We start from the raw sequence: 25175 nt of genomic DNA, 5'->3' as shown, positions 1-25175 counted from the left end.
AACAGAGGTGCAAGGGCAAGGCGGCCAATAATTGTTAATGGTGTCCTTGTCTCTGTGATGGGTAAAATGGCCAGAAGAAAAATGGCAGCTAAACTCACTATGGTTTTAGTGTCATCTCATGCACTGGGGTTTGTCGATTGGGTTGTTTGGGTTTTTTTTTTCCCTTCCTCTAGAGGTTTGGGCAAGTTGTATCTTCTTTGTCTCTCTGGTCTTTTGGTTAGTGGAGTTAATGATGCTGGCTGCAAGGGAACATGTAACACAAGGGACATGTACAAGAAAGTAAAACTGCCACGTCCTAAGTATTGTTGTTGAGATTTCTCATGTAATTGATGTCCAGTGGGGAATGCTGTTTTCCTTTTAAGAAGCTGAGAATTGATCTGTGGCACAAAACCAAGACAATCCCCTTGTAAAACACTCGGAAGTAGTAGTGCTCTAAAGTTGCACTTAAGCAAACTTCCAGCTATTCGTATTTGGTCAGAGAGCCTCAAAATACTATATCTGGGGTATCTGTACCTGCTCTGAACTATTTTTGAAGTTTATAGAAGACACGCTTTTCCTAAGTTCCCTGCCATGCCATGGCAGCTCTGCTCTCCTCACGCTTACAGCCAGGAACGCAGCTCAGCTCTCTGCTCAGGTTACAGAGGTTACACGGCCCCCTCCTCCACGCTGCAGGATTCCTACCCTTACATCCACCTCTGGCCCTGATGGGTGCCTTGAACAAGGAGGCCTGTCCTGAAAGGTCAGTTTGTTAACTCATACTGCTGCTTTTCCCTCCTTCTCTTGACCAGGGAGAGGAGAGGGGCTCGTGGTGGCTCATTAGCTCCCCTCTGCCTGACCACAACCTTCACAAAGAAGCATGCACTTTCTTTGCAAGGTCTACTTATTTTAACAAAGGTTTTCACAACAGGATGAAATAAGGATTTGTACAGCGCATCTGTAAATATGAAACCTTAAATATCCCTATTAGTATTATGTAGTCCTCAACAGTCAAAGACTTGAAAGTCTTGATTTTGATAAGCTGTACATTTATAAAATAAAAGTTGGGTTTTCTGTATGATGCAGTTGCCAGCGGGCACCATTAATTGCACGCCTTTTGTATCATCTCTTGCATGATAAAATCAACACAAAGGGTCAGAGAAAGCAGCTTGCAGCATGGGAATGCTTGCTATGGGTGCCAAGGTCATGCTTTAGCCATTTGCAAATGGTGGTCTGCAAATTGGGTCATTGTGCTGTGACATTAGCAGCATTTCTAAAATATGTAGGCATGTCAAAGACTTTCTGTTGATAAGCTGGCACCTGGAAGAGTGGAAAAGTTAGTACAGCCGCTGGCATTATATATATATTTTTTAGGGACTCCTCTGAGAGGGTACAGCACAGTCAGCGTTGCTGCTGTAGGCAGCCGATCCGCTCTTACTGCCATCGCCCCATGCTCTGCATGGTGACAGGGATGTGTCTGCAGCTAGGGATGTGCCCACAGGGGAGGATGGACACCTCAGTGCAGGTGGCTGCCTCTGTGTGCAGGTCTCTGGAGGAGAGTGGGATACGATCCAGGGCTACATCAGGATTTTACCTAGTAATAAACCGCTATGGATGTGCCAGCTCACATATGCCTGGAGTAATAGCTGGCATCAATACTTGGCTACCTTATTTACAACTTCGTGTGTGTGTGCGTGTTAACATTTCCCTTTCTTTCCACAACCAACCATTGCCATGTCCCTCAGTTCTACCGAAGTGTTTGGGGTGGACAAACCTGTACGTGGCCAGCTGGCTGCTGGGCTAAAGCCCTCAGCCTCCACTCTGGGTTTACCTCCTGCCTTGCCTGGGGACCTTGTCCAGAAGGGAGTCAGGAGAGGCTGCCTGGACTTCAGCTCCCTTTGGTTAAAGCTGTAGTGGTGGCACCGGGTGAGAGAAGGGGTCATCCCCAGAACACAGGTAACCTGTACCGGGGGAGAGCAGGTGTTGGGCTTGAAGGCCCACAAAAGGGTGGGAGAGGTAAGAAGGGGGAAGATAGCCCCTTCCTGAGAATAAAAGGGAGACAGGCACGCCTATGCACAAACAGATATTAGATTTGAGGGTGGGGAAACAGCAGTCGCCCTCAGCCTGAGGGGGGAGGAAGGTACACGAGCTCCCTGAGGGGCTGGGGCAGGGAGGCCCCGCCAGTGGGGCAGGAGCTCCGCATTCCCACCTCCTTCCCCGAAGATCTGCGTGGTGGGGGCCGGCGTGAGGAAGGCGGTACTCCCGGCCCGAGGAGAACTACGGCTGCGGCTGGAAGTAGCCCAGCGGGCCCGACCTCGGCGCCTCCTTCCCGGTCGTTCCGTCCCTCCCTGTGAGCCGCCCCGTCACCTCCCTCAGGGCCGCCCCGTGGCCCCGCCTCCCCGCGCGCCACCGCCCCCCGGCGGGAGGGAGGGGGAGGGCGGGCTGTCGGGGCCGCGCACGGGGACGGCCCGGGCGCCATGTTGGAAGGTTGCTGAGCCCGGGGTCTCTGTGTGTGCGCGGCGGCTGGAGTCCGTTTCCTGCGCGGGGTGGGGGGGGGGCTGGAGGAGGGGAGCAGCGCGGAGCGGGGGGGGAGACGCCCAGGCGGATCATGGATGTCGAGAGGCTGCAGGAAGCTCTGAAAGGTGGTGCCGGGGCTTGCTGCGGAGACCGGGGGGGTGGGGGGGGAGCGGTGCCCCCGTGCTGAGGTGGGGGGACGGGGGTATCCCTCGCAGCTGAGACCCTCTCGGGGGGAGGGAGCGCCCTTCGCTGAGGGCGGCAGCTCCCCTCCACTGGGGACGAGGATCGGGGTTCCCGTGCTGTCGGGAGGGGGCCACTTGCGTGGGAGGGAAGGGGGTCCCGCAGAGTGGGGAGAGGCCGGGGGCTCCCTGTGGGAAGGGGAGGGGTGAGACCTTAATCCCCACTGCCTTAGCGATCCCCTCGGGCTTGCTCTGGGCTGCATGAGGTGGGAGCAGCAGAGGGAGGTTAGTGACCCCACCGGCCCTTCTCCCCCAGGCCCGGGGCTCCCCTCGCCTGGAATGCCCTCTTCTCCCCCCCGTATGCCTGTCTGCCTCCCCTTCCTCGGCCGTATCTTTTCTTTTTCTCCCTCCTCAGTCCACTTCTGTGCTAGCTTGCCTTGCTGGATGCAGCCTGAGGAAACCAGCCTTTTTCTCTGTTGTAGCTGCTCAAAAGAAGTTGCAAATCAACTTTTGCTACTCACATGCATGTAGTTTCTCCACACGAAAATATTAAGAGTCTTACAGGGTTGGGAAGCTGGTGGAGCTCTTGGGAACAACTAAAGCATTGTGAAAGCGTGAAAATGTTTTTGTGGGAGCTGTACTGATCGTTAAAGCAAATACGTCGCTAATTATTATGGATTTTTGTTCTGTCCTGTCTTCTTTTACCATTCTTTTTGTGTCATTCTCATACCAACAGATTTTGAGAAGAGAGGGAAGAAGGAAGTATGTCCAATACTGGATCAGTTTCTTTGTCATGTTGCTAAGACTGGAGAGACAATGTAAGTGTGACTTTTTTGGTGATCTTCAGTTGTAGCTTATAATGTTTCTGTGTTTTAAGTCAATGAGATGCTACCTGGATTCTCTTTTTGTCTGTATATTCCTTCTGTGAGCTAAATAAGCTTGCCTTAGTTCCCATTTAATTTTGGATGGATTAGTTTTGTTTGCTGATAGTTAATCTAACGGGGAGACTTTATGTATAGGCTTTGCTCAGGGGTATCTGTCAGGTCTTGTTGATCCCACTCAGTACAATAAACCTGTTGCTCTTTCTACATTTTATGTGACATTCAGATTTTTAAATGGGAAGTTTAGCTCTCTGTTGCAGTGTCTGTTGTATGCTGTTGTAATACCTGTTGTATACAGTAACTAATAGTATTATTTACAGAAATATATGAATGGCTTAGATGATTTGTTTCTAGGCTTTGTATGCCATGCTGTGTGGTGATTATGTCTAAATGCTTTTGATGAAGAGGCGAGAATCACATAGGTACATTCTGCAGAGGAGACATATGGGAACTACTCTGAATTTCCGTAGTTGCTTGTTTTTCAGCTTGCACCAGAGTTTCACTTTTCCTGGACTTTCTTTCACAGATCACCCTCGCGGGTTTCTGTCCAAAGGTGTGATGTAGCTGGAAGGAGCTGCACTACGCGCTCCTTGTCAGGGATAAACGCTGGTGCTGCACTGGGTGACTTCCTTGCTGGATCACTATTTGGCAGGAAGGGGAAAGGCTTCCCTGGGTGCCTTGCTATTGAGTTGCTCACTTTCTGGCTCCCAGGCTGTCTCCTTGTTTTTGCGGCCTAGTGCCAGACTACAGGCTTCAGCAAGACATATGTGCTTTTACCAATGTTTTGTTAGCGACCAGTGATCGCAGGGTCTTTGTTTGGGTTTCTAGAATCCCTCTGACTTGTAAGAGGTTTGTAGGCTTTGTGGTTTTTTTTTTTTTTCTTGTATCTTGCTAGTACTGCTTGAATTAATGGTTTTGAAAGAAAAACAAGTTCTGAAATGTACTTTGCTCTTTGAATAGAAGGCTTTGGCTCAGCAAAAATACACAGCTGTAATGCCTAATATTTTGGTGTAGTACTTACTGTAGTGTGGGCTCACTGGTGTGTTTTGTCTGTATAGCGTGTTTAAAATATTTTCCCTGTTCTGAAATATTTCTTCAGGCTGTTTTTATTGTTTCTTTCACTATTATGTATATTCCAAAGTAATTTTAAAAAAGTGATTGCATAGGGGCAAGTTCTTGAGAAAATTCTTCCCTATGTGAAATTTGGAGAACGACTGAACTGCTGATCTTATTTCCATTTGGGAAATTGAGATTATTATTTGATTATTACAAGCCATTGCTTAAACCTGAACTGGAATCTATCATCTAGAACTTCATGCAGACCCTGGCCTTCTATGTTTCCAGGATTTTCTTTGGCTTTTTTTCAGGTCTGTAGATTTTTTCAGCATTCTTGAACCTTTCAGTTACAGTAAATTGTTTTTTAAAAAGTGTCAGAGGTGAACATCAGAAGTATCTAATATAAACTGGAGACAGACATGGAAATATTGTTCCATAATGTTTAATTTGCTTCCTGTTATCTACCGAAGTCTGTATTTCTTCATCAAATATGCTTCTATTTTCACTGATGTGTTTTGTATCAAAGTATCAGGAAGAAATGAGTAACAATTAAAATCTTATGGTGAACATTCGTATAAAGATTGGTAACATGCATTATAAGAACTTAATGTATTTTTAAGCTGGTACAGTTTGACCACTGTAAAAGTGTTCCTGAATATACAAACCTACCAAATACATATTAATTCAAAATGACCTAAATATTCTTTATTTTCACTTATGCAAAAATAACTTTATTTAATAAAATCTAAACCAGTAATTAATAGATTGCCTTGGAATGAGAAGATGAAATCTAAAATAATAGTTTGTAGTAATATTTATTAGGATTTTTATGAAGTTGAGAGCTCAGTTGGGGGCGGGGGGAGATTGTTAAGTCAGGGGCAATTATACAAACGGTTTGCAGACTTATTTGTTGAAAAACAATGGATCTTATTCAGTCACAGCCTGTTCCTAAAGTAACAAACAAAAAGTACCTGTGTGAGGACCAAGGCAAATAAGGACAAGTGAAATGTGAAGTATTTTTGCTTTGAGTTATTGTTGTTTCTAGGAGTGTTTATATAGTGTTCACGGGGGTTCCCTCAGCTTTTTAACTTGCTCTATGATGAATACTGATTTTTAGATAATATACTGCAGTCTACATCCTGGGTTCTCACCCCCCTTCCACCCCATACCTCTTTTGGACATAGTTGCAGCAGATCTTGTAAGCAGTTAGTAAACTTACTTTGAAAGGGTGCTAATGAAGTAAATTAAAATGACTTAAGGTTCTTATCATGATCGTAGCATACATAGCTTGCTTAACAGATTGAAAGTATGGGCTCATTTAAGGCCATTGGGTACCTCCCTGCCCCTATTTGTTTCAACGTGCTTATTCATCCGAGTGAGTTAGGAGCAGGTAGATGCGGGTTTAGGTTAGGCTGTAACTTTACTAGTATTTCTCTTGGCAGCAGTCTTGGCTAGTGCAGCCCTTGTGTCACTATTTCACTTGTGCTTGTTCAACTGTTTATGTAGCTGCATGGTAACCTAGAGCAGGAAACTGCTTGCAGTTGTAACTTTCTTTTTGGCAGTACTGTTTCTAACAAGGTTGAGTTCATTGATCCAGCTTGTTTTGTCCGTGTTTAACTGGTATGTTAAACCCCAGAGCAGCTGAAGAGGTGGTATAGGGGAGGAATGAAGGATGAGAGTTCTGTAAGCCAGCACTGCAACTACGATAAGGCTCTTCAGAGTGTGTCTTTATTGTAATTAAAAGTCTTTTTCATTTACAAGGAAGGTCTGGAATAAAAATGTTGCTAAATTTGGTTATATTATCAGTATAAACTTAGTTGTGTTATCAGTACCTTGCAGTAAAAGCTTGATCATGCAATCATGTCATCTATTTGAAGTTTAAGCTGTCTTGTGCAAAGTTAACCATTCACTTAATTGTTTGCAAGACTACGGCCTGCATTTAGAAAAGTCAGTCTAAACTTCCTTTATTATAGGTGAACAGAAGCAAAAGTTTGATTGCTTGGCCGTGTCGAAATATTTTTGTTTCTTAACAGTTGCTATGGTAAGACTTAGCCTTAGGTGAAATATAAAGTTTATGGTTCAACCTTATTTAATCTTGTGTTGAGTCTTAGGACTTTTTTTATTTTCAGAGGAGTGAGGTGCTCCTTAATTTACTTGAGTTTTTACTAAGTTACTAACATGGAATTTTGCTTTGTGAGATGAAGTATAGTCAGGGAAGATCATTATAACCTCCTTTTCTTTAGTTTGTAAGATATCAACATGACTTGCAAAACTGAGTCAAGTGAAAAGATACGAAATATGTTAGTCTTAATACTTCACTGTATTTGGAAGACTTCTTTAAAAACAGGATATGCTTTTATGCTTGGTTTTTTGCATAAGAAATCCACTTACCTATTTTTACTGAAGTAGAAACAGCTTTAAGAGGCAGTACTAGAAGTGAAATGCAAAAGTAAAATATTTTTTTTCTTCTGAAGAATTCTTAATGAATATGAAGATGACTTATCAATTGGGGTCTTGGTTTGTATTTAAAATATATTTTCTCTTGCTTCTTAGGAAATTCTCTTGGATTTAAAATCATTCTACCCCTTCAATTGCAAAAATGTTTCTAAACCATTTATTTAGGTACTTTACTAAGAAAATCCAATTTGTTGGACTGGAAAGGAAAATTGGAATTTTCCTTTGGTTCTGAAGTCGAAAATAAAACTTAGAAAACAAAAGCAATCAGAAATTTTATGTCAACTTTCTCTGTGTTTCCCCCACTCCTGCCTTCAGGCAGCAACCTATAAAGCACAGTTTTAATGGCTTGCTATAGTGGAAAGTGTAATACAGATGCTTACTGACAGTGAAGGAATACAGAAATAAGTAGTGAATTACCAAAATCTGGATAAATATAGTATATGGGCAGAAGTGATTAACTGTAAAATAGTTTTAGGCTTAAGTAGAGATCACTGGCCGGGTGAGGATGTAATGTAGTTATACCAGTTCTATGAATGCAGTATAAACAGCCATTAAATACATTCTGGTTTTTATTTCTTTCTGTAGTCAAATTCTTTCCTCAGAGTTTCTCTGGAAGATCTGAAATATTAATTTGTACCTCATCTACGCCTGAAGACAGAAGTTGTCACTTTGCTAGTTTCTTTGAGGACCAACATAAATGCTTTTCTGCAAAGTTTCTTGACTCAAGTTTAATACATGGGATTGTAGAGCAAACACGAACATCTATAGTATCATCATAGAATAGGGTAAGTTGGAAGGGACTTCTGGAGGTCATCCAGTCAGACCCCATACTCAGGGGGAGCTAATTCCAGAGTTAGTTCGGGTTGCTTAGGGCTTCGTGCAGCTCTTCTGACAATCTCCAGTGATGGCAATTCCCTAGCCTCTGGCTCCCTGTTTCACTGCTTAACCGCATGCACTGGGAATAAGGTTTCCCTTGCAGGAACTTGGAGTTTGCCTTTGAGCAGCCTGGGACCACTGCCTCTTACCCCTCATTTGTGCACCTCTGAAGGGAGTCTGTTTCCATCCTGCCTGTACACAATTACCCCTTCAGTGGTAAAAGCAGTTAGATTGCTCCACCATAACCTTCTCTTTTCCAGAAGACGACATGCTGCCTTAGCTTCCCACCTATGTTACGCGCTGTGGCTCAGTTAACCGTCTTAGTGGCCTTCTGCTCACCTTGCTCTTTCCGCTCTCTTTTTGCGTTGCAGGACCCCAAACTGGACATAGTTTGCGGTTATAGACTCATAAGTGCCAGGTAGAGGGGCATAATTGCTTTCCCTGGTACTGCAAATGTTAACGCAGTGTGTGGGCAGCCTTTGTCACAGCAAGGCCATGCTGACAGATGTTCAGCTTCCCGTTTGCCAGCACAGGTATTGGCCCCAGTATTGACTGAGAGCAAAGTCGTTTGTAACTGCTTGCAGTTAGACTTTGGACCCTGTTGACCACAACCACTACTGTGGAGGCCTGATGGTCCACTGAGTTTGTAGCTCTCCAGCTTGGCTACAAAGGTGCTGTAGGAGACTGCTGTATGTCTTGCTGAAGCTGAGTTAATTGTGTTTGACGATCTTCACTCATCGACAGTGTCAGGTAGATCAGGCACGATTTACTGTTGGTAAATTATATAACCATAAATGTAAGTTACATAACTGTAGTTCTGTCAAAGATAATGGCAAAAAGTATCTTTGACCCTTTGATACTGTTTCGTGTTCCTTATGTAGCAGTGAACATTTTTTCTTACTACGTTTTTAGGACACTTTTTTGGATGAGCTTAGTTTTTATACTATTTTGTTACAGCAATGAAATAGTTTGTTGGCTGTAGAAAAGATGTGAATGGAGATACGGTAGCAATGAATACGTAAAAGTTCCTGTTCTCAGCTTTAGTGTTTTAATGATGTATTCTGAACTCTTGTATCATAATTTCCTTTTTGATGTTACAAATACGTAGATTTTTGTAGCCATATGACCTTTAGCTTATTTCACATGCTTAAATTTAAGTCCACTTTTTTTTATAAAGTGTGTTCTCTGGTTTTGTTCAACTAGTAGTTTTGTTGCTTGACATTGGTATGCTAGAATTTTTTGACTAGTTTGAAAATTTTGTTCTGATTCAGAGGCAAATCACTATCTGGAAATCTTTAGAACTATTAGGGGCATGTCATTCCTTTGGATTTTTTTTTTTTAAATGAAATAAAACAATTCTCAAGTTCCTGCCATAATAAACAGGATAATATTTTCTAAAAGATGTCTGTGTGCCTTTGTTAGTATAGGCCTCTTCCATTTCCATGTTCTCAGTGAAGCAAGAGATGTGAGTAAACTTCCTTGCATTGTTTCCTACTATTATTCCTCACTAGCTCCGTGCCACTAAGTAGCTGGAATTATTCCCCAGTAATTCCCATTCCACTGACACTGTGTTTTCTGTCTCATAATCCACTGATGCCTCCAAAGGACAGGAACCTTGGCTGAAAAGCCTGCTGATTTCTTTATCAAAGATAGTTTAGCTTCCTGGCTCTTTTACCTATATTATAAAAATTATATATATCTCTCTCTCTCAAATGTACAGTTAGAGTTCTTCAGAGGAATCAATTGTGATAAAGATTAAATCACTTGCTCCTTTAGGAAATGCAGACTATTCTAGTGTTTTATTTTAAATGCTGCTACTTCATATCTGTTGGGAGTGGGGCTTACAGTATAAAGGTCAAACTCTAACTACCATTATAAAATGCTCATGATGAACTGATCCTAATAAACTTTAGTTTCTCTATAGAATACATGTGTAAAGAGAAACAAAAGGCAAGCTCCTCATAGCAATGCTGACTTTTCAGTGTAATCGGACTATTTTAACTGCAAATGTAACTATGCACATGCGGACTTTCATTTGTACGTATGTCTTTCTTCCCTGTTGCTGTAAACAGTTTGTTCTTCCAAGCACACTCCCTGCTAGTCTCTTTGCAGACGGTTCGCTGTTACTTTGCACAGAAACCCTGCCACCATTTATTTATTCTGTTGCAGTTAATGATTGCATGTGCTTCTGTTGATTACCTTTAGTAGCCTTTTGTGGGCATCCTTCTGCTCTTCAAGCTCAGTTCTTCTGCATTGCTTGATCAGATTTGTTCTCATCCTCAGAGTTTCTATCAGTTCTTACCTTTTCCTCTTAGTAATGTTTCTTTACAGCTGTAGTGGTTGCCTCAGTATGACCTCTGTCTTGTCCAGCGGGGCTCAAGTAATTTCCCAGATGTTTGGGTATTGTGTCACTCCATATTACACTTTACAGTAGCAAATTTTTCTGTTTCGGCCCTATAATTGATGAGCCTTGCTCCCTCTTCCTGTCTACAGATTTTGGGATGGTTTGTGCTTGATGGCACATGTTAAGGGGAAGGAACAAGACAATGGTGCATGCAGAAGGGAGGATGCAAAGCAGTCTGGTCATCTTGAGGGGTGGGGGATTGTCAGGTTTGTGGATAAAACAGACTGATGCTGCTTTTCCACAAAGCCGGTGTCTGGCCAGTGTGGGTTTTAGGAATAATACTACTTGAAGAAAGTTACAAGGCTTCCATGATGGCTACACCTTATGAGGCTTTGCTCAGAAGTGGTGAGGGAGTGTGATGATGCAGAAACACCTAAGCCCTGTGTATTAGGTCACTGAGGTGGAGTGCAACTTGTCAGGCCAGGCTTAGTGTGTGTCAGCCAAACTGTCTTGTGTAGAAGCCAATTGTGTGGCTTTTGTTTCCGGTTTTGGAAAGAATTAGTAACAGAAGTGCAATTTACCTGATCCTAGTAGTACTGCTTTCAGACCTGAGTGAAGCCTGTTGTTCTTGTGGGACAGTGCTTGAACTGGCAAGCATAAGAATATGGAAAGTTAATTCAGATCCAAAAGCAGTTGTACAGAGTGCATTTTCCTTTATCTTGTTTCCCAGTTTTATTGCTCAATATAGTAAAGATTTGATAGTATTATCTCAGTGTGCTCTACCGCTCTTCTGAGATAATCTGTGGATCTCTCTGCACTGGTCATTTAACAATGATAGGTACACCTACCAGATGTGTTACAGCATTTCTTTTATTTATTTGCTTATTCTGTGCAAACTGGTGATACCTAGAACAACTTCAGTTTCCTATATTAGTAGACACATGGAATTTAGTTTGCGTATGGAAGAGGTTATGTATGAAATTATCCAAGCGTTAATTTTGTATTACTCAGTGATTTTTCTGTAGGCAGCTCCTATAGAGATAGAAATTTTAACTTGCTGTAAATTCAGGAAGACTTTTAAATATGCTTCAATTATTGCATAATATGTTTCTTAAGTTTTGACTCCTGCACTTCTGCTGTACAGGTTTATTGAGAGAGTGTCATCTATTTAATGTTTCTGTATTCTGCCTGCATTGACTCTGGAGTACTACAGAATTACATTGCACCTTGGCCTGATGAATTATTTTCCTGTGCAGTATCTATTGAACGGGATACACTCTGAATTGTGCTATGGAATTCCTGCAGAATTTCTATTGCACAGTGCACAGCATTGCTCTTGAAATACGCCTTAGTGAACACTAATCTGTTCAGTGAAATTTTATCTGAAATGGAAATAAGTAAAAGCTAAGAATAATCCATAGAGTTGTCAGAGTTGAAATAAATACAGTTGTCTAAATTTCAACAAAATGTCCAATGATGTTAAATGCAGATCTAGACCATGTAAGTGGGTTTTTTTGGGAGGTATTTTGACACAAATAATGCCTATCTGCTATCGATGATCTGTTTGGCTGGCGCTATTCAAATGCAGCTACAGTTATCTTTGGTGGAGCAGATGACTAACGTTCTTAGGGCTTAGTAGCTTGTGAGAGAATACCCCCCCCCCCCCCAACTTTTTGTCCTAGTTGCAAAAGTGGTACCGTTTATAATTCTAAGGTTCATGTAAATGTCCTTCAATTAAAGTTAAAGATTTAAAATGTAATTTCAAGAATACGGTCACTGAAATCATGCCTCTCTGAAATAATTACTCGTAGCATAGGTTGTTGTAGTAATAACTGGATCAAAGTCTTGCATTAAATGTTGCAGAAATGTGTAGTAATCTAGTCCCTGTCTTGAAGATAGACTCTACAGAAGTGAGGCAGGTGTGGACTGAGAACACAGTTGCTGTACACAAAGTGATTACTGGGAGTTCCTGAACACTTCTGTGTGTCTTATAATTAAGTTATGCAGGAAGTGTTATTTAAAAGATTGTTAATCAGATTCAAAAGTACACAAAATTCAAACTATTTGAAGATAATGTAGTACAAAGGGTGCTAACTAATTTTTTTACAAAGGTAAATGTAGTAATTACACAAAATATTGGTAAAAATGTTATCTAGAACTAGAGAAATAAAATCTGTTGAAGTATCTTGTAAAATACATGACAGCATGAAGATGCTAGGTCTGCATATATCGTGACATAAGTTTAGTGTGGTTTCCTGATAGTGATTTTTCTGCGTAATAGGAATAAAAAAGGTAACTAAATTGTAAATAAGTTAACTATAGTTGATATTGCTCAGATGGGAGGACTTGGCTGGTATTTGACGCTTATCCAAAAGTCTGTGTTTGTAAGGCTTGGAGAACTTTGTAGTTGTTGTGCACTCTATAGGAGACTCAATATCTGGGGTGGTCATTCTGCTTGTAATAAAACTTGAGATTTATAAGAAATGGTATTTGAATATGTGCATAAATGAAATTATATGAAGAATAAGAAATCAGAGTAAGGTAAGAATTTACATATTGGTACACAGTGCAGAAGCACAGTAAGTGGAATAGTTCAGTAAATACACCAGTTTATTCTTACTAGCCAAAGGTAACTTCAGGTAAATTTTCAAGTAGAAGAAGGAAATTTAATGAATATACCATCTGCTTTTACTTTTGTCCTTATAGATAAGCCACTGCTGGTGGTTTGTGGAAGTTTGAAGGCTTTTGGTTTCTTTGTGCTTATTGCTTTCCACTCTGCTAGATTTTAATTCTTGCATGAAGAATGTGTTGTAATCTCCTCTTTCATTCTATGGTCAGTTTTTGCCTTTAAAGTAAAACGAAGGTACTTGAGTTAATTTGGTTTTAGATAACTGTATTAAGAAATGTACATTCTTGAAAAATTCTGAGTCCTAGCTCAGGGGTTTTAGTTCAGATCTCCATCCTTCATTGGATGCGGGGGGGGACAACATAGTGATAAAGGATGAGGAAAAGCCTTTTTGTCTAAGTCTTTTATAGTAAGTCCAGTTGTTCTCTGGCTACCCAGACCCATGAGCTAGAAGACAGGGATGGGGAGTGGAATGGAGCCTCCATTATCCAAGGGGAAATGGTTAGCAACCTGCTAGATCACTTAGACACACACAAGTCTCTGGGACTGGATGGGATCCACCCTAGGGTACTGAGGGAGCTGGCAGAAGTGCTCACCAAACCACTTTCCATCATTTATCAGCAGTCCTGGCTAACTGGGGAGGTCCCAGTTGACTGGAGATTAGTCAATGTGATGCCTATCTACAAGAAGGGCCAGAAGGAGGATCTGGGGAACTACAGGCCTGCCAGTCTGACCTTGATGCCAGGGAAGGTTATGGAGCAGATCATCTTGAGTGCCATCACATGGTAGGTACAGGACAACCAGATGATCAGGTCCAGTCAACGTGGGTTTATGAAAGGCAGGTCCTGCTTGACTAAACTGATCTCCTCCTATGACAAGGTGACCCACTTAGTGGATGAGGGAAATGCTGTGGATGTTGTCTACCTGAACTTTAGCAAAGCCTTTGGCACTGTTTTCCACAGCATTCTCCTGGAGAAACTGGCCGTTCATGGCTTGGATAGGCATACTCTTGGCTGGGTAAAAAACTGGCTGGATGGCCAGGCACAGAGTTGTTAATGGAGTTAAATCCAGTTGGTGGCTGGTCCAAAGTGGTGTTCCCCAGGGCTCAGTACTGGGGTTAGTTCTGTTTAATATTTTTAGTCAGTGATATGGACAAGGGGATTGAGTCCACCCTCAGTAAGTTTGCAGGTGATGCCACGCTGGGCGTGAGTGTTGATCTGCTTGAGGGCAGGAAGGCTGTACAGGGGGATCTGGACAGGCTAGATCGGTGGGCCAAGGCCAACTGTATGAAGTTCAACAAGGCTGAGTGCCGGGTCCTGCACTTGGGTCACAACAACCCCATGCAACACTAGAAGCTTGGGCAAGAGTGGCTGGAAAGGTGCCTGGCGGGAAAGGACCTGGGGGTGTTGGTTGACAGCCAGCTGAATATGAGCCAGCAGTGTGCCCAGATGGCCAAGGCCAACAGCATCCTGGCTTATATCAGAAGTAATGTGGCCAGCAGGACCAGAACAGTGATTGTCCCCCTGTATTCAGCACTGCTGAGGCCACACCTCGAGTACTGTGTTCAGTTTTGGGCCCCTCACTACAAGAAAGACTTTGAGGCGCTTGAGCGTGTCCAAAGAAGGGTCTAGAGAAACTGGAGAAGGGTCTAGAGAAACTGGAGAAGGGTCTAGAGAGCAAGTCCAAGTTGTTTAACCTGGAGAAAAGGAGGCTGAGGGGAGACCTTATCACTCTCTACAATTACATGAAAGGAGGTTGGTTGTAGCCAGGTGAGTGTTGGTCTCTTCTCCCAAGTAACAAGTGATAGGACACAAGGAAATGGCTTCAAGTTCTGCCAGGGGAGGTTTAGATTGGATATTAGGAAAAATTTATTCACCGAAGGAGTTGTCAAGCATTGGAGCACGCTGCCCTGGGAAGTGGTTGAGTCACCATCCCTGGAGGTATTTAAAAGATGCGGAGATGTGGTGCTTAGGGACGTAGTTTAGTGGTGGACTTGGCAGTGCTAGGTTAAAGGTTGGACTTGATGATCTTAAAGGTCTTTTCCAACCTAAACAATTCTATGGTTTTTCTCTGTTCTGTGGAACAGCTGTATTCTGTTGGAGTCAGCTGAATGTTTATCAGGAGAGATCACAATTAGTCCCTCAATGATTACAGATACTACTTTAATGTCTTTGTCTGCTATCTGTTTCCATAACTAAGTCTTAATCTTTGTTCCTGGCAATAGCAGTAGTAATTTGCAAGTAGTAGAGAGGTGAACGCTAATGCTACTGAAGTAGATATAGTTCTAACGCATTCCAGTTTCCATGGTTCTGGAATGAGCTTGTCATGCACACAAGAAGGAGAGCAAAGACTTAATTTAGGCTGACAACAATCAGCAAGTGAAAATGGAAAAATACCTTCTGTGCTTGTGGGAAATACCAGTTTTTCCTCTTTAGAGCTCTTCTATATATGTTTAATTAAAGTGAAAGGTAACATGAGGTCAAATCCTACTGAAGATAAAATGTGAGAGCATTTTAATTTTACATGAGTTATCAGGTGAAAGTGAACAGGACGCTCCTCCAGGAAGAGTGCTTGCCAGCGTGTTTTCCAAACAGGAGTATACCGTTCACAGCAAAGCACAATGTTCCAGTAAATTCACTGTGCTGTATCACCTAAAGTTTAAAATTTATTGCTCATTCAGAAACACCGATAAAGAATCTAGCACTTGCTTAAGGTTTTAATTTAATGTTAGGTTGAAGGGTTTGTCAGCTTGCCAGAAGCATTTAAGAAACTAGTCTGCATTGATGCACAGGGGATTTTACTGTGTAAATCTATTGCCATTGTTTGGAATTTCCCGTGTTAATCTGCACCGTGTGGATTGTGAAAGTGGCAACAGTGTGCAAAATAATGACACTGAAACTAACCGCATCAAAATAGTATTAAAGCACAGGAAGTAGAAAAAACTTTAAATTCAATGAATATTTGAAGCAAGAGTGGAATTAAGTGAGGTACATGAGGACAGCTGCTTAAAGGAACGGCCCTGCTCTCTACTAGTCACATCATGCATCTTATTCTTCCTTATCTGTAGCATTAATTTTGTGGTTAGATGAGTGATTTGCTTCACCTCCCTGTGTGTGGGATCACAGGAATGTGTGGGAGCAGCAGAGCAGGCTTGCCCCTTTCTATGTAGACCAGGTATAAAGTTAAGTACGTGGTGGGGCAGCACCCTCCCTCTCTGCACTCCGATGAAACCCCTGCTGAACTACCGCGTCCCTGATCTCCCCGTTAGTGGTAGTTCAGTATTGCCAGCTTTCTACCACAGCATTTTTCAGAGGTATTTTCTGAAGAAATTGAAAGCTGTTTCTCTACCATTGAGCACTCCTCATTAAGAAGCAATCTTTATTATTTATATAATAAAGTGTGCAATAGTAATTCCTGTACAAAAACTGTCAAATGGCAACAGTGGGGTTTCTTTCTGGATGAAAATGCTGGGGAATGTGTCTTACAGGCAGTTCTTAACAAGGTTTTTAGCTTGCGCACCCCTTTCTATGTCACTGTGCTTCCAGGTTATCCTTGTTTATACCCTGTCAATATATCTGAAATTAGGGTGTGCTAAGTAAGGTAAACGTTAAAACAAAACAACAACAAAAAATAAGAGGGAGTATGCTTATCTACTGCCCTTTCATCCCAAAGAACAGAGATAACCGAGGAAGGAGATGAGGAAGAGAGTGGCCTCAGTCCCCCTTTCCCCAGAGGAGTGCAGTCCATCGGTTCCTCTGCACAGCTTTAGCTGTCGACGCTGCTGGAGAGGACCTCTTGGATGCATGCTCAGGTTGCTGGGGCAGGCAGTCCTGGGTAGGTTCCTGACTCGAATCCCAGGTGCTGCCCTTTCCGCAGCGTGGGGAAAGAGAACCACCCTGGGGCTTCTTGTGCCTGGGGATAAGTTCTGTGCTCTCTGGTGGCAGAGGTGGGCCTTTGGTTTGAGAAGTGGCATATTCCATCTAGTCCACAATATTCCTGTTTGGATACATCTTGCATCAATGCTGTGGAAAGAGCACACTGGAAAGTTTTCCACCTTGCACAGGGATATGTAATTGCTGGGTGCACTTCATTTTCTGTGCCTTTTGACTTTTTAAATAGTTCTGGAGATCCCACTGATAGACCAGAATAGGAAAGGATTTAACTTGTTTTGGGTGAAACTTTAATTTTGCTTCTGGCAGCCTGCGGATATTACTGTGTTCTAGAGTACTTCTTCATCTTCTATGAGCTCTAGAGCGAGGCACAAAAGAGAAGAAACAGTTATTAAAGTTGGCAAGTTTTTTTACTTAAACACCTGTTTCCTACTAGCAAGTCTCTGTGGAAGTGTAATTTCAGCCAACAATAATGGAGGGAAAGCTAATATAAGTGACTCGTATCTCTTGTTACATGTTAAGTGAATCCCTCTGAGATTGTCCTCTCGATCTTTCCTTCTGTGTTCTGGGGACTTTGCCTTAAAATCAGTTTAATTGAATATGAAGTGTTTGCATCCTAAATATACTATTTTGTGCTTTTTTTTTATTCCTTCTTGACAGAGAGCTAATAATAGGATAAGGATGGAGAGGGAAGTGCTGTCTTCTTTTACTAAGTTCTGTTTCTTTTATAGCCTGTTCAATGAACAGAATCAATAGTAGATCTACTTTGTTTTCTTTTTCATTTTATGTTCTTTGTGGTATATAGCATCTCTCCAAAACAGATGGCATCCTCTTAAAATTTAAACCAAGCAATTTTGTAATGAACTTAAACACTGTGAAATTTGAAGACAGACATCACACCAGGACTCCTGGGACTCTTAATGTTTTAAGTACATAGCTAGATCTCTACAAGCTTAACATCCTTTCAATATAATGTTTTTCTTAATTAAACCTGTACTCTGTGGAGCAGTTCCAGAAAGATTTATGAAATAATTGCAGTACCTTCCTTTCAGGAGCTAGCCTTATTTCAGGCACTCTGAATTCTTCCTCCTTTAGTAAATTTTGGGTTTTATCCTGCTTACCTTCCATAGGTCTTACTGAAGTTTGAAACTTAAAGTCCTGTAGAGTTTGTCTAAAGTGTGTAAGCCATATGTGCTACCTTAGTGTTACATCTGATACTTTAATACAGTTGCTAAAAAGGGAAATAGGTACTTACCCTAGTTGTCTTCTGCACTTGTGGAGACTTGAGACCTGCAGTCCAGCCTACACTTAATGTCCAAGTCATGTAGTAATGTTGGGGATCACTATGTTGTAGCAAAGCCTTCCGGTGTAGTACTAAATACACAAGAAAAAAATTGTTCAACATGGATAGTTTTTCTTAAAAATAGTAGGGAAAGCACTGTGTGTGTATGAATGAGGTAGGGATATTGTAATTGCAACTTTGTCTCCTTCCCTTGTTCTGGTTCTCTGAAAGTTAATATTTTTCTGTGATTCTCCAGATAGCAAGACTCCTCTCTGTTTCAGGTTCTGAAGTTACCTTTCACTATTACTTCTGTTAATTGGTTTTTAATGTTTGTCAAATCTTACTCCAACAACTTCATTAAATGTTTCTGGCTGTCTGCTCTTTTTGTTGAAATTTCAAGTGTCCTGAAGCGAATATACCAAGTGGCAAAAGAATCAAATACGAAAACTTGTCTGACAGTCAGAAGAAAATATCAGTTAATTCTCTGACATACAAAAGCCATCCTGCTAGTGCAAGCTATTGACAGAGAGTTTTCCTCTCTCACAATAACCAGTGCAGTAAGGGAAAAAGCTGCTTTCTCATCATCAGTACAAACATTTTGAGTAAGCAGGAGCTAAGGGAACAGTGGCGGGGGGGGGAAGTGTTGGGGTTTGTTTGTTTGTTTTTTACTCTGGGAGTGATAGGATTAGATTATTTCCATGTAAAATGCAATTTTGTTTTTGCTGTGTGTGTTTGGAAGATGAATTCTGTGCAAATCATGTTAGTAGAGAAGCAATCATACCTTGCAAGCAACTTAGTGTTAGTAATTCTTTTAAATCAAAGCATAGCATCAGATGACGTGAAGTGTTTGCTGTCTAAGGTCACCTCTGTCCCATGTTGAAGAGTGCTGTTTATCAAATAGAATTGGTGGCTTTCTAAACTTGGTTGATGTTGTCTGGCAAACTTCAGTTGATCTGTAGCAATGGATTAGTTCCAACAGAAAATCATGTAGTTCAAGTACATGTGTGAAATAGTTTACTTTTATTAGAGAACAAAGTTATTGAGGATTTTGTTCTTCCTTGTTTCCACATGCTAGGTTATGTCCCTTGTCTAAATTAATCTTTTTAGTTCTTCCTTCCCTGTGCAATGGAGGTATTTTTGCTGCGTCATCAACTTTTGGTGAATAAGTACATTATTGTAGTACTGTTCTGACTGTAGAGTTTCCTTAAACTCCTTTGTGTCTTTCTTCATAGAGCTTAAGTTTCTTGTCTTCGCTTAGTAATTCTGATCCTGTCCTGGGGTTTTGTGTGTTTGTGGGGAAGATTTTTAAAAAATGCTTATTTATTGGTGTTTTTTTGTGTAGCCTGTCATTTTACTTAATCTCTGCTTGCTTATTTCATGCTTTACATGTCTTCCCCCACCCTTTTTTATCCTTTTCTCATGATGCTTCTCTAATTATACATAAATATTCTCAAAACCAGCTTATGTTTCTCACTATTGGCTGTTCAATCAGGTGTGGTCTGCTTTCCTGTTTCTGTAAAACACAACTGAGTATCTTCAAACACTGAAATCTCTTCCATCCATGTTTCTCTATTATGTTTCTAATTTTTACTTAAATTGCAAGGTCAGGGGTTGCATTCTAGTACAATATTATGGTGTTGAACATAATTTTGTACCTTAAAGCACAGTTATTAGCATATATTAAATCTAGGACATAGTATCATGTATTTAAGTAATGTACAAAGACTGAACTGTTGGACTCTGTGTTAGCTTCTGTGCTTTCATCTGTCTCTTGACTATTAAAGGTGCTTTTTAATTTTTTTTTTTAAAATTGTTGAGTTAAACTACCGGCATTTACATCGGTCCTGGGAGGATTTGAAATGTGTAGTTCTGCTATGATATATATCTATACAAGCTAAAGTTCTGGAAGTGTGCTGTGGTTGCTTCTTTTTCAGCCATTCATTATTGCCTCTGGTTACTTTTTTTCCTTGCTAGGTGCTTTTTTCATAAAACCAGTTTCTTCCTCTAATTTTCTGTATGTCAGAGCAAAACCTGTAGGCTGATATAAAGGAAGGATGGTGCAGTAGCTGGTGGGAGGGGAGCTGTCTTTGTACAGGTATATTTACACAGGATGACCGAGATATTGTAGTGAAAGATGCTTTAGATATACATAAAATGTATATAATTTCAAAATTGTCATACTCTAGAATGAAAGTATACTGAACCAAAACATTTTAGGATCAACTGATTTTTTTTAAGTATTGTTTCTGAATATATTTTTACAGATTATACAATGTTCATAGGAATTTTTTTTCTTCGGTTATGAAAGAGCTCTTAAAGTTGCTAGTACAAATTCACAAGTTAGTGTAGTGGACAGGAAAAGCATGGTTTAGAAGACGCAAGCGTGCATTGAGAAAAGGCTGATTATGTACAATGCTGAGTGGGAACAGCAAGTATTTATAACCAAGCCTGCTCAGAAGAAAGCATGAATAGTATTTTCTCCATGGAATTTCTTCAATTTCGTTTCTTTACAGAGCTTAAAGTGTTTGTCAGTTGTTTTCCAGTGTATAAAATTTAATAAGGTTGTACATAAAGCTGTGTAGAAAGTTTTCTTCCGCTTCTATTTGGCTCTTGACTTATCTACAGAAGGTATTGAACAAACTTTGCTCATTTTCAGTGTCTTCTGTTTTGTAACAAAGCACCTAAAACAGAAGTCTTGCATCCTGATGCTGGAATTGTTCTCAAGGAGCTGGTGCTACATGTGCAAGAGGTTTTTTTTGTTTTCATGAAAACAGATATTCACCATGTTTCTCATGTCACTACTAGTGTTTGGCTTTCTAAGTGACCAGTCTTTCAATGTATGCTGATAACTTAAATTTTCTAGAGGTGTAGATATAGATTGCTTTTCTAATTAGGAGGATATGCCAATTTTATTCTTAATTTTTGTGTCATATTGGCTTAACAGTTCTATCGTTTATGAACTAAATGCTTTTCTTTATGGGTGAGATGCAAGCGAGTTCCAAGAGTTTAAACTAGCTGATACCACCTTCTACATGTAATTTTCATAGACTGGTAAAACAGGAAAGGTAACCTTCCTCTTTTGACACTCACTTTTGATCACTTCTGAAGTAAATGGAAATTAAGAAAATCCTACTGTTCCTGCAGAATTTTTTTGTCAGAAGTGAGTTCATTATTCTAACAACTTCTTTCAGATATGCAGCCAGATACTTTGCAGTTTTGTAGATTATTTGAGTGTAATCTTTTATAAACAGATTAAAATAATGTTCGAACTTTGCAGTACACTGTCAGAAGTGTAGATAAGTTTCTCTAACAAATATACATAATTAAGGTTACTTGAAGTAAGATTCTTTTATAGAAATCCTTTATTAATCCACCTTGTGTGTTATGTTGTTCAGAGTTGACTTAAACTAGAGGCATAGTACACAGCTGTCTAGGAGGTGGACTGTCAGCCTCTGATAACATGGTGGTAGATGCTGCTGTTGATGACAAAGTGACTGGCTTTGAGGGAGGAGGAAGCAATCGCAGTTCTGGGTGAAAGCAGAAGGAGCAGAAACCTGCTTTCCAGAGCTGCTCCCCCTTGCTTTGAAAGTATTTCCATCTCCTGTAGGAATAGTGTGTAGTTCTGTCTGCTTCCTAGCAGCCTGGCAGACATAGAATGATAAGTAGATGAGGTAAGAAAGAGGGGAAGAGGGACTGCCTTTCCTACTGATCCAGAAAGCAGCAGGAAGGAGGTGACTGAAGGATGGCGTGCAGGAGTTGGGAGATCCTTCATACTAGGACAATGATAGAAGAGTCAGGCCTAAAGCAAACAAGTGACTTGCATTGTAGCTTTCAGAAACCTTCGTCCTTCTTCCTGCCTTCCAGGAATCAGCTGCGCTGCCGCTGCAGGACTGAATTTTGCCTACACTGTTGAAGAGTCTGGAGCTGACTCAGTCTTTTGTGGTGCAAATATTTCCTGTTGAGTGGCTGGAGTTCCCATGTAACTTACTAGTACTGGCACAAAACTTTCATCAGAAACCAGTTGCCTAGATTGAAAGTGCTTCAAGACCATCGTCTAAATGGAAGCACGTTTTAATGTCTGAATTGCAACACTGAGGTTGGGAGATTATGCTCTAGAAGCATGAGACACCTCTGTGAGTTTGAAGCGGTTGTTTATGAACTGCAGTTACATCTATGATTGCAATGTGAATATACCACTTGCTTTTAACCAGTTAGCTTTCATACTGCTAGTAGTGCAGCCACAGCAGCAGAGAATTCAGCAATGTTGAAAAAATCTGCTTGAGAAACAGAGTAAACGTCTAAACAGCCATCCTGTCCTGACCTCCTGCTGCTGTGGTTACACTGCTTCTAGCAACAGCTTGTTTAGTTGATTTAAAGCTGGTGTTGCTATATCTGGGTTAGCTGTAGTCACACTTGTGACTGCAGGATAAGTTTATCCTTAAACTCTGCTGCTTCTGTTTGTAAGCTGGACTCTGTCACCTGGTTGGCAGTCATTTATCAAGTGTTTTGAAAGGGGTTTTTTTATGTCAGTGTTGCAGATGCAGGTTCTTAGCCTTTTTATTGTAGAAATACTAATTAAAATACTTTGGTTTAAAACAAGTGACAGTCTTCTAGACTTCTATACAGGGGCAAAACGTTATATTCTTTGTTTTCTGCAGCTTCAGCATTGTAAAAAGGAGCTGGTGAGTACTGCTTTCAGGCAGTCGATTGCCAGTTTAAACCTTGTATGTTGTTTATTTTGACGCTATGAAAAGATAAGTGTTACTATTTAGCAAGAAATCAATAACAATGAACAGTTCAAGTTTTAGTGTTAAATATCTAAATGGGCTTGTCAAAGAATGTTTAGAATAATAGTGGAATCTCCTTTCATGAGGCAAGTAAAGCTCTGGCATGAGGTTATTTACTGTGTCTTTTCTTTCTGTTTTGTGATGTGCTTATGTATTAAATCTGTGATTTGTTATGAAAGCTTTGGTCTCGTGGTGGTAGCACTGCAGAGTTGGATAGCTTTTTAATTTAACATTTGTAGTAGTAATGTCTAATATTGTACATTGGACACATAGTATTCTGCTTTGGCAGAATTGGTAATGCTAATTGGAGCAATAATCCAATGAGACTCAATGATGCTGTTTAATCTATCCATGCTATTCCCTTTTAAGACCTTCTTTGTTCTTTCCTTCTATTTTTGTTTCTGGTTTTATTGTTATTCACGAAGTCCTGCATTTCCCTCTGTGAGGTGCTTGATGAGTTCTTGTGAAGGAAAAGGGAGATTGGCTTTCCTCTTTGGATTTCCCTCCATGCTTGCAAATTTATCACTCCTGATAAAAAATGGGGGTTGATGGGTCTTACAAACTCTAATTTGAGTTATACACAGCCTTTACCTGTATATAAACCTGAGCTAAGTTTTCCCTCTCTTCATCTCAGAATTATGTATTTGAGACCAAGGAGAAAATTAAAGCAAAGAATAACATGGCACTGTTTTTCTGGTGAAAGCAGGCTATGACTTCATTGGCCTGTGGTTTTATATTTGGTAGTACTGGTGCTTGAGAATAGCATGCAGGACACAACCGTCGTCACAGTGCTGGAGAGTCACCACATGCAGTTCACAGCACAGATAGTTCTATCAGCCGGAGAGAAGGTAACATATTATGTAGGGTTGAAAATAGTCAGGGCTGTTTAAGCTAGCTCTGCTACCAAAGACAGCCTGTAGAAATACAACCTTTGGCTAAGTAGTATTTCTTTCAGCAGAGCTGAAGGGGTGTCTAGGTGTTCAGATTTTATGCTTGTTTGATTTGAGCCTGTTCATTCCAGATTGCGTATGTTATAGATAAATGTCACAGATAACTTTCTTTATTGTTGGTTTGTTACTCTCCCTGTTTCTTCTTTTTCTCCACTAGCATCTCCATCTTGTAGCTGTGAAAGCTCCTGCATCAGCATGTATAGAATAAAATTGATAGTAACTGAACTAAATCGGTTGCTTTTAAGTTGCTCCCTATGCTGGTAAGAAATACACCAGCCAGAGGAGGCCCAGAACTCCTTCTGTGACTGTTGTGGTGGGTGATTGGTGTAGAAGGGCTTTCTCAGCAGTTTTCCGCCTTGTCTGTTGTACGCAGTGTGAGTCCTATTTTATTGAAAAATTAAATATATAGAATTCTATAAATGATAAAATTTTAAGCTGTAAGGCAGAAGGTAATTTGGAAAGATCTTAATAGATTACTTACTATTGTGGGAGTGTTTCTTCAGGAGTCAAAGTTGTTTTGCTTAGATAGATATCAGCAAGTGCTAACTGTCATATGAAATGTATTTGCTTTTGAGAAAAAGAGGTGCTATTAAAAGATTTTAAGGTGCCTGGATACTGAGCAGTTAGTTACAAAAGGCCTTTCAGTAAGATTTTATAATGGAAGCAGACAATGCTGTATACAATTGCTGTATGGTTTCCAGACTTGAAACACTTCTTGGTTTTTTTCCCTCCTCTTGTGAGCTCGCTGAAGACTAGGCGGCCTGTAGTCTCACTGGTAAATTGATAGAATGCGTGCATATTTCACATTTAGGTTTGAATTGTAAGTGGATATTGGTCCTTTAAGGAAGTGGCTTACCCTGTTGTTAATGGCAATTGACTTGTGTAATATTCTACTGTAATTATTTAAATAGTTATCATGCTTTAAATTCAGGAAGAAAAATAATACTGCATTACTTGCCTCATTTATCTTAGGACTGGTATGCTAGCATGAATGTTGTTTTGCAAACAAAGTTACACTTTTTCTGTGGTTTTAGGGCTGACTTGCATATGTCTTAATTCTTGTGTTTTATGCAGTGTTCAGTGGTCTCAGTTTAAAGGCTATTTTATTTTCAAACTGGAGAAAGTAATGGATGATTTCAGAACCTCAGCTCCTGAACCAAGAGGGCCACCCAATCCAAACGTGGAATATATCCCCTTTGAAGAGATGAAAGAAAGAATTCTGAAAATTGTCACTGGATTTAATGGGTATGTATCACTTGTTTTCTAAAATCAGGATAACAAAAATATTTTCCCAATTCTTAACTTAGTTTGTACTATGTATCTGTGACTGCTCACTTTGATTCCTCAAACAGAT

At 40.7% G+C, this 25175-nt stretch overlaps 1 protein-coding gene across 1 annotated transcript in view; it reads left to right on the top strand.

Annotated features, from left to right (window-relative positions):
- The first annotated feature begins 2421 nt into the window (after positions 1–2421).
- Positions 2422–25175, top strand: part of PPP4R2 (protein phosphatase 4 regulatory subunit 2) — a 34301-nt gene continuing 11547 nt past the window's right edge. The window contains exons 1-3 of the mRNA XM_054838109.1: positions 2422–2618; positions 3409–3490; positions 24896–25066. Of these exons, the coding sequence (XP_054694084.1) occupies positions 2585–2618; positions 3409–3490; positions 24896–25066 (287 nt within the window). The 5' untranslated portion in view covers positions 2422–2584. The remainder of the gene's footprint in view (positions 2619–3408; positions 3491–24895; positions 25067–25175) is intronic.

The sequence above is a fragment of the Grus americana genome, chromosome 11 (assembly GCF_028858705.1).
Source record: "Grus americana isolate bGruAme1 chromosome 11, bGruAme1.mat, whole genome shotgun sequence".
Taxonomy (NCBI): domain Eukaryota; kingdom Metazoa; phylum Chordata; class Aves; order Gruiformes; family Gruidae; genus Grus; species Grus americana.
The sequence above is the reverse complement of the archived record's forward strand: the minus strand, read 5'-3'. Positions and strand labels throughout refer to the sequence as shown.